General features: G+C 33.1%; 1 protein-coding gene and 1 long non-coding RNA gene across 2 annotated transcripts; both read right to left on the bottom strand.

Moving 5' to 3' along the window:
* Nucleotides 1-3654: 3654 nt before the first annotated feature.
* LOC145327556 (uncharacterized) lies at nt 3655-7213 on the bottom strand. Its single transcript, XM_080171097.1, has 4 exons — nt 7125-7213; nt 5289-5393; nt 4613-4729; nt 3655-3782 (listed from the first exon to the last, which is right to left on the bottom strand). Exons 1-4 carry the CDS (start codon nt 7183-7185, stop codon nt 3655-3657), a joined length of 411 nt encoding a protein of 136 aa, XP_080027223.1. The 5' UTR covers nt 7186-7213.
* Nucleotides 7214-7974: 761 nt separating this feature from the next.
* LOC145327555 (uncharacterized) lies at nt 7975-11459 on the bottom strand. The gene is made up of 5 exons (XR_013882184.1): nt 11425-11459; nt 9925-10004; nt 9419-9475; nt 8748-8882; nt 7975-8108 (listed from the first exon to the last, which is right to left on the bottom strand). It is a non-coding gene; the product is annotated as an uncharacterized LOC145327555 (long non-coding RNA).
* Between the last annotated feature and the right edge of the window lie 2635 nt (nt 11460-14094).

Genomic DNA, 14094 nt, shown 5'->3' with positions numbered 1-14094 from the left:
GAAAATATTATTTTACATGTATTGACGCCATCTTGGATTATGATAATTTTTTTTTGTTAGAAGATTTTTTTTCTAAAATATTTTTAAAAAATTAACTTTTTACAATAAAAAAATCTTTGAACTTAAATTGACCAATAATTCAAAGATTTTTTCTCTTTGATTTGGAAGATTTTTTATGATTTTTATTTTTAATGTCAAATAAAAACACAACAGTGAAAAAAATGAAAATTAAATGAAAAAACGTTTTATGATTTTATTCAAAAATTATTTGCTAACATCACCTTTTTGTTGCAATAGAATGTTATTTAAGCAAACAAAATTTAGCATAAATGGATATTTAAATCCCTCGGTATTAAATGATGAGCTAACGCTCGATCATTTAATACCTTGGGATTTAAATATCCATTTATGCTAAATTATGTTTGCTTAAATAACTCATTCCTAAACAAAAAACTGGACAGGAATATCATTCTCATTTAAACAAAAAACTAATTTTTTTATGCTAAAATGTGGTTTAATTTTGGTTTTTAATTTTCATTTATTTCCTAGCTATGATCTTTTTTATCCCTGATATCAAGTTTCTTTTAATAATTAATAAAAATTCAAAAATCTTCCAAAAAAATTTGAAAATCTTCTAAAAATGACTACCTCGGGGAAATAAATGGTTACCTCCGGGAAATAAATGAATATTTACATCCACTATTTAAGGGGTTGTCTATATGGGAATGGGGTATTCCTGTCCAGTTTTTTGTTTAGGAATGAATATTTCTAAATATTCATATTAATAATATTCATTTCTAAACAAAAAACTGGACAGGAATATCATTCTCATTTAAACAAAAAAAACTCATTTTTTTTATGCTAAAATGTGGTTTAATTTTGGTTTTTAATTTTCATTTATTTCCCGGCTATGATCATTTATATCTTATTTTCTTTCTTTTAGTAATTAATAAAAATTATAAAATCTTCCAAAAAAAATTTAAAATCTTCTAAAATCATACCAGGGATATAAATGAGATACCAGGGAAATATATGAATATTTACATCCACTATTTAAGGGGTTGTTTATATGGGAATGATTTTTCATGTAAAAGAGGTTTTGTGATGTTTACTTTCTTTAAATATGTTTATTTTTTGAGACACTGAACATCTAAAACGTACTTTGTCCATTTCACTACCCAGTAACCTTTTCTTCGCTACTTATGTATGTTATCATTCTCGCTTACCCTAGTTCTAATCAAGTTTGCTTATTTAATACCTATATTTGCGACAACTTTTATTACACGGAAAATCCCATTTTTTAACAGCTACAAAAGAGCTCAGGTGGATTTGAACCTGCGACTTACAGATTAAATATCCAACTTTTCTATGGTTTAGCTATGTGATATACTAAAACTTCAAAAAAAGATAGGGTCAAAATTAGGGTTGGGCCGGATATCCGGTGTGGCCGGATATCCGGCCATTTTCAATATCCGGCCGGATACCGGATATTGAAACTATCCGGCCGGATATCCGGCTATAACTTTTTTTTATATTTTACACCAAAAATCTCTGCTTTTTAAAATTTTATATGGCTATAATTTTCTTATTATTGAAGCTAGAAGAACATTTTTTGAATATGTTTATCTTTATGTAAATTTTATATATGAAATCTCAAAAGTTTATTAATAAATTTTTTTTGCTACCTTAATAGCTGGTAATTTAGCCGGTTATCCGGCCGGATATCCGGTAATTTGGCCGGATAACCGGATATTTGCCGGATACCGGATATCCTGCATTTGAAATCAGCCGGATATCCGGTATCCGGCCAAAAAAGTATCCGGCCCAACCCTAGTCAAAATATACACACTTTTATAGTCATAAATTTGCCTTTGAAAATAGAATTTTGAAAGTAACTAAACTTATCAATTGAATCTTTTCCTTATGAATACTAAGGTGAAGTTGTTTAATCTAGCAGCACAGCCGTACTTTGGAGCAACCTTGTAAACATCATTAGCTGGATAATTTGTCCAACTAAAATGATAACATATTACAAACTAGAAGCACGCCCCTAGAGGCCACAAGGGGCACTTGGGGTGGGAAAGTCAACCGTCCCAACTTTCAATTTAAGTTTTAAAAGAATTTTTGGGTATAGTCCTTTCCACGACATCCCTCCATAAGGAGCGATTAGTCGTATTTTTAAAATGGCTTTTTATAGGTTATTTTAGGTTAGGTTAGGTTATATTGTGTTAGGTGATTGCTCCACAGGGTTAGGTAATTGGCCCCGCAGGGTTAGACCCCCCCGCAGGGGCTAGAAATAGGAGAAAAGCTACTGTGAAAAATACGAATAATCGCTCCTTATGGAGGGATGTCGTGGAAAGGACTATACCCGAATTTTTTTTTGGGAAGGGGAGGAGTATTTTTATTTAGAGCCAATTTTTATTTGGAGATTGTTGCCCCTACGCCCACAAATAAAACTATTCTAAACCTTCCAAGGATCTATTAGAAGCTTAACTGTAATGGACAATCATATTGGTTTAGTGTTTAGCGAGATCCTCCAGCACACGCTCACATATCCTGTTAAATTATTACAAGGACTAGCGGCCACGCCCCCTGGAGGCCTTTAGGGGCACTTGAGGAGGGAGGAGTTTTTTAATTTAGTTTAATTTTTTGGGGGGGATTAAAGAGTTTTTTTTCGGTGGGCGATTTTTCTTGGGAGGGTGGTGGTACCCTCCCCAAAAATAATTATAAATGTTCCCGGGACCTATGAGAAGCTACCCTGTTAAGAAGAACCCATTTAGATTAGCGATTAGCGAGATTCTTTGGTACAAACAGACAAACTTCCTTTTAATTTATTGTAAGGATTACAACGATTGCTGCTTTTAGAAGAACAAAAATTAAGTGATAGAGGGGGAAGAATATATTATTGAGTCTCCTTATCAATGAAAGTTAAGATACTTTCTCTAAATCATTGATGGCATCTACTATAGCTTTGTCATAATCAGTGCCACCCAAAACATATTGATAATCCAGTGTAACAACAGTCGGACCATGATCCCTATAAAAATGTTTTTAGGTACCTTCAATAGATATAATAGATCTAGATTCAAACAACAACATTTTTCGACAATATAAACTCCCAATAGTTAACTTTATCATATTGGTTTTAATTATTGATAGCTGATGTGTATTCATGTTTTGCCATACGCTTCAAATTATATGAGGGAAGAAATTTAATATGATATAATTTACCCAATAAAAGCTTTATTATAAGAAAAACCACTATTTATAGCTGACTTATTATGTGAACAAAATAAAAAAAAAATAACTGCCTTTTCCTAACAAAATCTGTACACTTTCTAACCAGTAGGATGGCCGAATAGTACCTCTACTGTTTTCCTATTGGGTGCTTTAAGGGCTGTATATCTAGAATATATCTATTGTACCTAATATAAGATATAAATATTGAAAATTAAAACATAAAATTTGTCTTCTTTATATAATTTAATGATTTTTAAAATTAATCAATGCAAGTAAATATGGGCTACGCCGTCGCGCTAAAGCCTCAAATTAAAACCCGTTTGGATGCTTTGATAAAAATTTATAACAGAGGGAATTGCCATATTTATTTCAGGATTAGACAGAATTCCTGATGATTTTGAAAATTGGATGAATTTAATTTCCCTGAGACTTAGGCACATCTGCCGAGCCCTGTAAATTATGCAAAACTTTCCTTGGACGACCCTTCAATCTGACAACTAAGTTTGATGTAGAATTGAAAGAGTACTCATAACAGTCTTTACCTATAACATGGATAGAATAAATGTGCAAGTAAAGATTTAATCAAGAATACTACTTGCCCAAGAGGTTAAGACCCTTTAATCTGCTAGCAAATTACTTTCTTTTCTATAGATTTGGTTTTTTTTTATATTTCCGACTCTATTAGCTGATTTCAAAGACCTTGTATAAGTTCGGGACAGGGTCCACGCTCTTTAGGCAAAGTTATATATAGATAATGGCCTCTCCAATATTTTACTTTGATATGAAAAGTATGTTTATTGTTTATAGGTAATCACTTTAAAAGAACGAGCAAAAGAAAAACTTGATGCTTACTCCCTTTAAAGAATTATTTTTTTTTGAAGGGGTGGATATTATTTTTTAGATTTTTCCTTGAATAGTGTAAATAGTAGTTATCCTTCCCTAATATAGTTAAAAACCTTCTTAGGACATATAAAAAGCTTTGATATAGAAGAGAACCAAATCAGTTCAGCAGTTGGGATCCTTCGCTACTTGCAGACAAACTAACGATCGTCCTGTTACTTTTTATTATGTAACAGGATTTTTGTTTGTGTGCCCATGCCGAAGGATCTTGCTAACCGCTGAACAGATAGAGTTCTCTTTTATAGGGTAGCTTCTAATAGGTCATAGTAAGGTTATTTACTATTTTGGAGGAGGTTACCCTTCTAAGAAAAATCGCCCTTATAAAAAAAATTAACCATCGCCTAATTTTTTTCCATTTTAAATAAAAAATTGGATTATCAAATTCAACTCCCCCTCCTCCAAGTGCCCTCCAAGAGGCCTCTAGGGAAGTAGCCGCTAGTTTTATATATAGCGAAAATTACAAAAATCTTACTTGAAGTAAAATAGCAATATGATATTCTTCCATTAAAGAACTGAAGTACACCATTTTTAAGTTTCTCGTCTCCAGGAGTAATAAGTGGCCGATGCTCTTGCACTTTCAAGTCCCTGCCTGAAATAAATGGGATAAAGTTGGTTTCAAAATGATGAACATTGATAAACAAGGATGACAACATTCATAAAGCGAAGCTCTAAAATCAGAAGGAAGGACAAACAAAGAATACCTTGTATAGAGTGTCAATAAAAATTTATAAGTAGAACATTAATTTGTTGCAATATGGCGAAATTACGGGATACAGTAAAAGGGCATACTTTTATTTTTTTAGAATTTGATTATAGAGATGCCTCACTTATAATATTGGACTTTGTTGTTCTAGGAATCATTATATTAAAAATCAGATGAATGTGATAACCATATCATTAAAAAGTTGTTGTCAAAAAAATTTAAAAATCAACATGTTTCCAATGGACTGATGGACTTTCTGATAACAATAGTAGAGTTGCTACAGTTTCTAAATTGTACAAAACTGTTAAAGTAATCATCATACAATAGGACAATTTTAACAAGTCAATGAAAATAGCTAACCGTTGAGGACGGTCGGACGGACCGAACTTATTATAGAAAAGCTTCGCTTATAAAAATTATTCTCCCCTATTAAATAATTATGTACCTGAAATGGATTGAACAATGTTGTAAGGATGCTGGTTGCTACCAACCATCAGGATACCAGTCTCAACACATCTAAATTCACCTCTCCGCCACCAATAATTCTTACCTTACAGTATAATTAAAATTTATTCAGGCTCTTAATAGTGCTTATAAAAAAAATAACATCAGACAATACAAAGGAAAAATGATAGGCCAATACACAGACTAAATTACCAATGACAGGACAATTTACATTTTAACCCTTTACAGTCCGGCCCTTGCCGCACCTTAATCGGTCGGGGGGGGGGGGGGGGCGTTCAACGCCCCTCCCTATTATCTCAGTTCCTATTAGAGCTAGAGGGCAAAATTTTTTTTCTGCAAGTCCCCTGTTTGATAATGAATTTCTGACCTTTTTAAAGTCTAAGTCAATTTTCGCTTCCTTCACCCTTTTATTTAACAACCTTTGTTTTTTTACTTAAAAATTTCAAACGGCTGTAATTTTCTTATTTTTGAAGCTAGAAGAACAATTTTTTTCCAGAAAATGTTTATCTTTATGTAAATTTTACATTAGAAATGTTAAAATATAAATTTCAGCGGCCGCAGCTGTAGTTGGCAGCTGCCAGCTGCCGCAGTCGGCGGGAAAACGGCGGTTGATCTTTATGAAATTTTAATACGTTATGTAGACATGTAAGAAAAGCTTAAGTTTAAAATTTGAAGTCTCTAAGTCAAAAATTGCGGCCACAGGAGCCTTTTAAAGATTTCTGGAGACCTGGAGGATCAGGACCTGCAGGATTATACCTGGAACCTGAAAGTGACTTGAACACCTGTATTTCATATCAGGATGTACTACTAGAAGATATTTTAGTATTTTGGTATGATAAAATGCTTTGTTTTAGTCAAAAAAATATTTTTGCTCTTTACCTGGATGACCCTGCCAGGTTTGCTGGCATTCTGTGCCTGCCAGGATGGAGATATTCAAAAAATTACAACTCTCAGTTATGTGTCATATCCATACTTAAAAAGTCACGCAGTTTGGGCTCTTTATCTTTCACACACAGAAAATGAGATAGAAAAAACCGGAGGGGGGGGGGGGGGGCGTTCAATGCCCCTCACCCCCGACCGTTAAGGATTAATTGACCAACGGTAGACCAGTATTAAGTAATTTTTTATAGGCTCTATGAAAAGCTTCAAATTTTTTTGTTTAGGAGCAAAACAAAGAAGGAAGGGTTCAAGTTTTTAGTAGCGAAGCTACTCTATAATTCACTTCGTCCGTATTTGGAATTGAATATGCTCATATTCTACATATTTCCATAAAATTTTATTATGATTTGTCTATTAATTGCGGTGCTAGATCGATTCCTAGATTTTAAGTTTTCGTGACTTTAAAGGTTGCGTTATTTTAAAGGTTTAGTGATTTCCCTATTTTGTCAACTTTAATGTTTATTGTATGACACTACTCCATGGTAAATTTTTTCCCGATATTCCTTCATAATTTTTGAGCTTTGCTACTTATGGATGTTGTCATCCTTGTTTTTTTTAAGAATTGGTTGAATTTGAATGTGATGCACTTTTAATTTTTACTCTATCTCCATATTTTTATCTTAGGTTCAAATTTACATGGGGAAGGGTAATAATATTCCCCTCCCCCCAAATCTTATTTACGGTTGTTGGAACCCCTTTTATAATCAAATGTCAAAATCCCCCCTTTATTGCAAAAAATAAGAGGTAGTTTGGGGGTAATACACAACTAACTTTTGGGGGGTTAGCAGTCCCCCCCCCCCTAATCTTGGATGTTCACTTATTTGTTCTATAGGCACTCTGTCTGTATACAAAACTGCTTTAAATTCTAATTATAAACCTTTTTCATTTTTGCAGAACACTGCATTTTTATTCAGAGGAACATAGCCAGCTTTACACATCAAGAAACATCTAATGGAAATAACTTTACAAAAACCATGACAATGAATATGACCCAGCTTATAGTGCCTATAAAAACTGACGTCATACAATACAAAGGTCAGTATATCTATAATACAAAGTATAATGATGTCTGTCTGTCCGTCCCTTAAGATCTCGGTAACCACTGAACCAATCGGATTCTACTCTTCAGGGTGTATACCTATTGGTCCTGTGGTGGTTTTAAGCTATTTTCTTGGGGGGTGGGACACCCCAAACCCCCCCAAAAATAAAAAATCTTCCCCCCAATTTTTTTTTTGCAGGAGATTTCCTTGGTCTTTTTTTTTTGCAGGAGATTTCCTTGGTCCTTTCTGTTTTTGCAGAAGATTTCCTTGGTCCTTTTTGTTTTTGCAGAAGATTTCCTTTGTCCTTTTTTTTGATGAAGATTTCCTTGGTTCTTTTACGAATTTCGCAAACATTTTTTTTGATCACCTCTTGATCACTATTCGGATTTAGTGATCTTCGGTACAGGTAAACATCATATTACTTTTATAGAGGGACTTTTTTCACATATAATTTGGTGAGGTTTTTTTTGAATAATAAAAACACTAACAGCAAGCTAAAATCGAAGCTAGTAAAAATGGCTGACTCAGATTATGACGGCAAAAAAAAATAACCAATGAGAGGCCAGTATACACTGTAATTGAACAATGGTAAAATTTATAGTGGCCTCTCATTGGTTAATTTTTTTGACGTCATAATCTGAGTCAGCCACTTTTACTTGCTTCCTAAAGTCACTAACTTTAGTTTATTTAAATCATTTTGTATTTATGCACCAAAATAAATATATGAGTTTTGCAAAATTGGTTTTGCATAAAGTTATCCCTGTCGTCGTGGGTTTGTGCATGGCAAAACCAATGTCCATTTTCTACTGGCTCAAGCTTCTCTGAAAATTTTGTACATTAAAAAAAATGTAAATTGTCAGCCAACAGTAATGGGATTTAAACCATATTTATTCAAGTATAGATAAAATACCATCAGCCAGAAGCGTCGGACATATCAACAAAGCTAAGTTGCTACAAAAGAGCAGAAAGTAATTTGCTAGCAGACGAAAAAGGTCTCTAACACTGAATCCAGGTAGTTTCCTGGATTATAAATCTACTCTTACATTTATTCTATTATCATAAGGTTATTTTAAGTTTTATAAATGCTAAAAAATAGTTAAAAAGATGTACAGAAACAATAGCATATGCATAAATGAACAATTAATTAAGCATAAAACATTAAGAAAACTAATATTCATTATATCCTTATTATAAAGTAAAAGGGTCTCTGTCTGTGTGTGTGTCTGTCTGTACCGAAGGTTCTTCCTTAGCAGTGTAGCTTCTTACAGGTTCTGGGACGGTTTATAACTATTTTGGGGTAGGGTACCACCACGCTCCCAAGAGAAATCGCGCCTAGAAAGGGGAAATGCTCGCCCCCTAACCCCCGCTCTAAAATTATCGAATTAAACTCCCCCCTTATCAAGTACCCCTACAGGCCTTTAGGAGCGTAGCCTCATATAATGATATGAAAACTGAATTACCTTTGCACTGTCTATATCTCATAATCCAAACTTGAATCTTTTTATCCGTTGGAATATGATTATAATCAAGCCTATTCAATTGTCCTGTGGTACATCTGGCAGTTACTTCTTCGTAGATAAAGTAGTGGCATCCATCTAGATAATACATTTATAATCCTTGATGGTCAATCAAACGAAGACAGATATACATAGGTATTTTGTTTACTTACTTATTATTCGTTCTCACACTACACAAGACCAAATTTTTAACTAAATTTTTAAAATTTTTCAGGAAAGATCATTTGATACATATCCCTCGCAACTATTTAGAAAACGGCGATTTTTACCGCCGATTTTCCGCCGTTGGCAGTGACAAATCAACTTTTTAAATGTTGAAACAGAAAAGAATTTCAATGACTACTTCAGCGCTGGTTAATGAAAAACTTAAAATGATGCGCCTATATTACTTTTTTCGGTTTTCTACTGTTATAGCCGTTTCTCAGCCGAAAAATAATGTATAGCATCGTATTACAGAAAATTTTCCACGAATATTAAAATATTACCAGTTTACTTAGCCTGTGACTTCGATCCCTTTTAGGCTTTTGCTAAACAAAACTGGTTTTAATGTAATAATTTTTTATTTTAATATCTAGGGAAAGCTGTCTATAATACAATGCGAAAAAAAATATTACCTCTTAAACATTCAACACTACATATCATATCTGATGGAACATTTTGAAATACTTTAACTATAATCATAATTAAAAGTTTTTATTATCTATTGTGTTGTTGACTCCTTCCCCCAAATATATAAAGGGACGGAATCTATTATTATCCTCTTGAACCAATCCTAATTCTGTAGATATTAAATTTATTATTGTCATGTTTATGTATAACTAAACTTGTACATAAACCTCTGTGTTAGGGGGGATTGAAGCGAAGCTTGTCTACAGTTAAACTGATTGACGTCCGTCCGTTGTGTTCCACCGCTCGCGCTTGTCACGCTAGAATAACGTATATTTACTTTTGCATACTATCATAATATCTTATCAGATTTGTATTTACATTCTTTTAATGTATTATTTCTAATCACTTTTTTGGAAAGGTTTTTGCCTAAAAGAATTAAAGATGGAGGGATAAAGGAAGCGAATAAGTTTTTACAAATAATTTAGTTACTTGTGTGTCATCATAAAAGTACCTGCTAAACCAGTATTGGAAACAGGTACCAATGCCTTTTCATACACTTCTGTCCTTCTTTCACCAGCTGCAACAATGTACCTTGACAGGGCAATTAATGGATATACTGTTACTTGGATCTTACACCAGATTTTCACATTCTCATGTTTCATAGAGTGAACTTACAACTCTACCAACCCCTTTACACCAACCTTTTCCCTCCTACTGGATGAACGAACTGACCAAAAAACTAGTTTCATGTTAGCAGGCTAAATTGAAGACAATTTTTCCCCTGTCATAATATCCATTACTTTCATGGAGCATGTGAAAGTGCAGAAATAATATAACATTTTTTTAAGAAAAATATATAGAACAGCAAACTATCCTACAGTAATTATTTAATAGGAGCTTGTTCAGGAGAAGTACAGGAACAACAAGCTAACAATACTTTATTCAAAGCATAACAGTAAACTTTCTAGCGACACTTGGAGGGGGGGGGGGGGGGGAGGTTGAATTTGAAAACTATTTTTAAAATTTTTTTTATTTTAAAAGAAAACGTAATTTTTTTTTTTTCATAGGAGGGTGATGGAAAATCCTCCAAAAGAGTTATAAATCATCCCCGGACTTATGAGAAGCTACATTGTAAAGCAGAAGTGAAATATAAAAGACTAAGAATGGAACATAACAGGATTCCAAAAAAGTGCTTAAGATGGAACCCCACCACTGGTAAACGTAAACAGGGACGACCAAAAATGACCTGGAGGCAGAGCACTGAAAAAGACCTCATTAATTTAAAATTAACATGGGGAGAAGCTGAAAAACATGCCAAGGACAGGACATCATGGAGGAATAGGGTGGCCGTATTCTCTGGACTACAGAGTCCAAAAGAGAGACGCGCCTGAACTGAACTTTGTAAAGGAGAACCATATCGGTTCAGCCTTAGCGAGATCCTTGAGTACCGACAGACAGGCAGACATACATACAAACAACCTCCTACTTTTAGTTTTATAAAATAATTATTATAGCTAATGCTATCCTATTATAAAAAGTAATACGCTTTTTTGTCTGTAGCGAAGGATCTCGTCTATAATACAAAGTAAAACAATTTGTGTTTGTCTGTCTGTCTGTTTGTTTGTAGCGAAGGATCTCGCTAACCGCTGAACCGATCGGGTTCTCTTTTACAGGGTAGCTTCTCATGGGTCCCAGGAAGGTTTATAACTATTTTCTTGGGGGGTGGGACACCCCCACCTCCCCCCCCCCACAAAAAAATACCCCCCCCCTACAAAAAAAAATTCTTAAAACTAAAATTAAAATAGTAGGGTCGACTAACCCCCCCCTCATGAAAAAAAAATCCTCCCCCCCCCCAAAGAAATTTTTTTTTAGATTTATTTTTTAAAAATCTAAATTACGAAAAATTGGTTTGATCAAACCTCTAGAGGCAAAGCCCCTAGAGGCTAGGGGCGAAGCCGCTAGTTTTCAATATTGTAGCTACAGAGGAGCTAAGCTACTATAATAATTTTACCTGAAACAGAAAAGGAATATGAAGACCTTTATTTTCAACATGGCAATACGTACTAAAACTTAAATATAAAATATGTAAGTAACAATTAAAGGAAATTTATTGAAAAAGTTAATAACCACTTGTATAACAAGAAAGACAACATCCATTTAAAATTACACACAGAGGAGTTTCCCGCATATCGCATTTGGATCACAAACAAACTTTTTATAGAAATATATTTTGTTTTCTATTGTTTCTTAAGTAATTTTAAGATATAGTTGATTTAAGTAAAAATGCCCAAAGGGATAAAGCCCCCTGCAGGGGTTAAAAAAATAAATTAAGATAAGGGGACAAAGGTTTAAGTTAAATCCTTTAATACTAAAATGATTTGATTTCTCCCTATCAGGAAGGCTTTATAATAGTTTTTAATATTATAATTGTACAAGTAGATGACCATTTTTATATTTTACTTACTACTTAGTTAGTGAGATTGAACAATGTAGTGTGTCTACGTTCAAGACTTGGAGAATTCTATAAAGTAGCAGCACTTCTAAAACGATATGCCGTAGAATGCATAAATCAAGACCTGTAATTAATTGATCCTCATATTCATTAGGCTCATATCAAATTTAATTTTTTATTTAATGTAAAATTCCACTGTACGAAAAAGATTAATTATTTTTTAAAGCTTTTCTATAATACGGGTCGGTCAGTCCATCTGTCTGTAACTGATAACTTTTTTCGTTAATTTAAGCATGTTAGATTTGTCCTATCGATTTCAAACTTTACATGGTGATTCCTATAATAGTTAGGTACAATTGAGAAAGCGTAGTAACTCTATAATTGTAAACAGAAAGTAAGTATATGTTGATTTTTAAAGATTATTTTGACTCCTTTTTTTTGTATGATATGATTATCCTATTCATCTAATTTTGAATAATGATTCTTGACAATAAGGTAAATTATTATAAGCGAGGAAATTATAAAAAGGGAAGTATGTCCTTTACTGTTTTCTATATTTACGCAATATGGCAGAAAAATAGTATTTTTGTGTACAATTTCGTTTTGACTTATAAATTATTGTTCTGCTTATTAAGTACTGACACTCTACAAGAGTTATTTTTCGTTTGTACTGCCTTTTGGTTTTACAGCTTTGCTTTTATGGATGTTATCATCCTTGTTTTATATCAACGTGCATGAAATTGTTCTTATTACTTACGAACAATAATTTTCATTCCGTTGATTAATATTATTCACTTAGTAATAAAAATAATTAGCACCTAAATTTTTATTAATGTTTCTTAATGTTCAGTTTCGTATGCAATATAAATTGTTATAGATTAAGTATAATTCTAGACTAGATCACATTTACATATTACTAAAATAATGTAATATATAAAAGTTTCGGAAAAACAATCACTTTATTTTGTTTTTAATACAAACCATGCAGTTTTAGTCAAAAAATAATAAATATAACAATACATGTTTAAACTATGATATTTAGAAAATAATATTGAATTTTTAAACCACACACCTCTACAGAGCACTACTGCTTCTAACCTAGCCCTTGTGGAGAATTTTGCTCTTCACAAAGAGTGCATATTTTATTACAATTTAAGACAGGTTTGTTCATTTTAAAAAAGACCAACCATCTAAAGTATACTTGAAAGACCTTTCTATAGACGCTTTACCAAGGTTTCTTAACACAATCCTAGTCAATTTGGCCTCAAAAAGAAAACCTGTCACACATAGAAAACTAGAAATACAAAGAGCTGTCATGTCTCAATGTTTTGTGGGTCTGCCTTTTTGATGCCAAATTGGCAAGGATTTATTTTAAACCTGATTAAGGTATCTATTTACATGCCCGATCAAAATTCTAAACATCATTCGAAGATGTCAAGTACTTAAGATGGTTTAATTTTGAGCAATTTTAGCTTGGTCTCTCTCTTTGTATAAATGTAGGTAAGTTTCTTTGTCTGTTTTTACAAACAAGTGTACTTACTTGACTGCAGAAGGATGACAACATCCATAAAGGCAAAACTAAATAAATTATATTGTCAAACAAACGAACTTTAATCAATATACCAAAAATCAGATTAATTAGATGATTAGATCACATAAAAATCAGTTGTTAAAAAAGTAAAAAAATAAACATGTTTAAAATGAACGTACGGACATTCTGGTAATGATTATAGAGTTGCTACGCTTTCTAAATCGTGCCTAACTACTAAAGGAAGCACCATGCATTGAAATCGATAGGACAATTCTAACATGCCTAAATTAACGAAAATAGCTATCCGTCACGGACGTATGGACGGTCCGACCCTTATTATAGAAAAGTTTCGCTTTTAATACGAACGGACCGACTCTGATTATAGAAAAGCTTCGCTTTTAAAAATTCCGTATATGCTGTTTAATTTTATTCAAATACCTAATATGCAACATGAAGGTGTCCAAAAAAATGCATTCCTTTTTAAAATTCAAATAGCGCAGCTTGTGTAGAATAAAAGAAAAATTCTACGCTTATTGTTAAAATCGCTACAAGCTCAGTTTTTTTTTAACTATTTTAGGTTAGGTTAGGCTAGGCAGGCAAGGGGGCCGAGCGCTGCGGCTAGGCAGGCAAGGGGGCCGAGCGCTGCGGCTAGGCAGGCTAGGCTGCGGCTAAGTTTGAAAGCTCTAACTTGTTGGCCG

Source organism: Acartia tonsa, chromosome 9, assembly GCF_053477335.1.
Source record: "Acartia tonsa isolate MP-2025a chromosome 9, ASM5347733v1, whole genome shotgun sequence".
In the NCBI taxonomy this organism is placed as follows: Eukaryota; Metazoa; Arthropoda; class Copepoda; order Calanoida; family Acartiidae; genus Acartia; species Acartia tonsa.
The sequence above is the reverse complement of the archived record's forward strand: the minus strand, read 5'-3'. Positions and strand labels throughout refer to the sequence as shown.

What these genes read in the sequence shown, in the direction of transcription:
- LOC145327556 (XM_080171097.1), bottom strand. Translation starts at nt 7,185, where the DNA reads ATGTGTAAAGCTGGCTATGTTCCTCTGAATAAAAATGCAGTGTTCTGC. An exon ending in GTTCTGCAAAAATGAAAAAG is followed by an intron (nt 5,394 to 7,124) that starts GTTTATAATTAG and finishes TTATACTGTAAG; the next exon opens with GTAAGAATTATTGGTGGCGG. An exon ending in ATATTGCTATTTTACTTCAA is followed by an intron (nt 3,783 to 4,612) that starts GTAAGATTTTTG and finishes TCCATGTTATAG; the next exon opens with GTAAAGACTGTTATGAGTAC.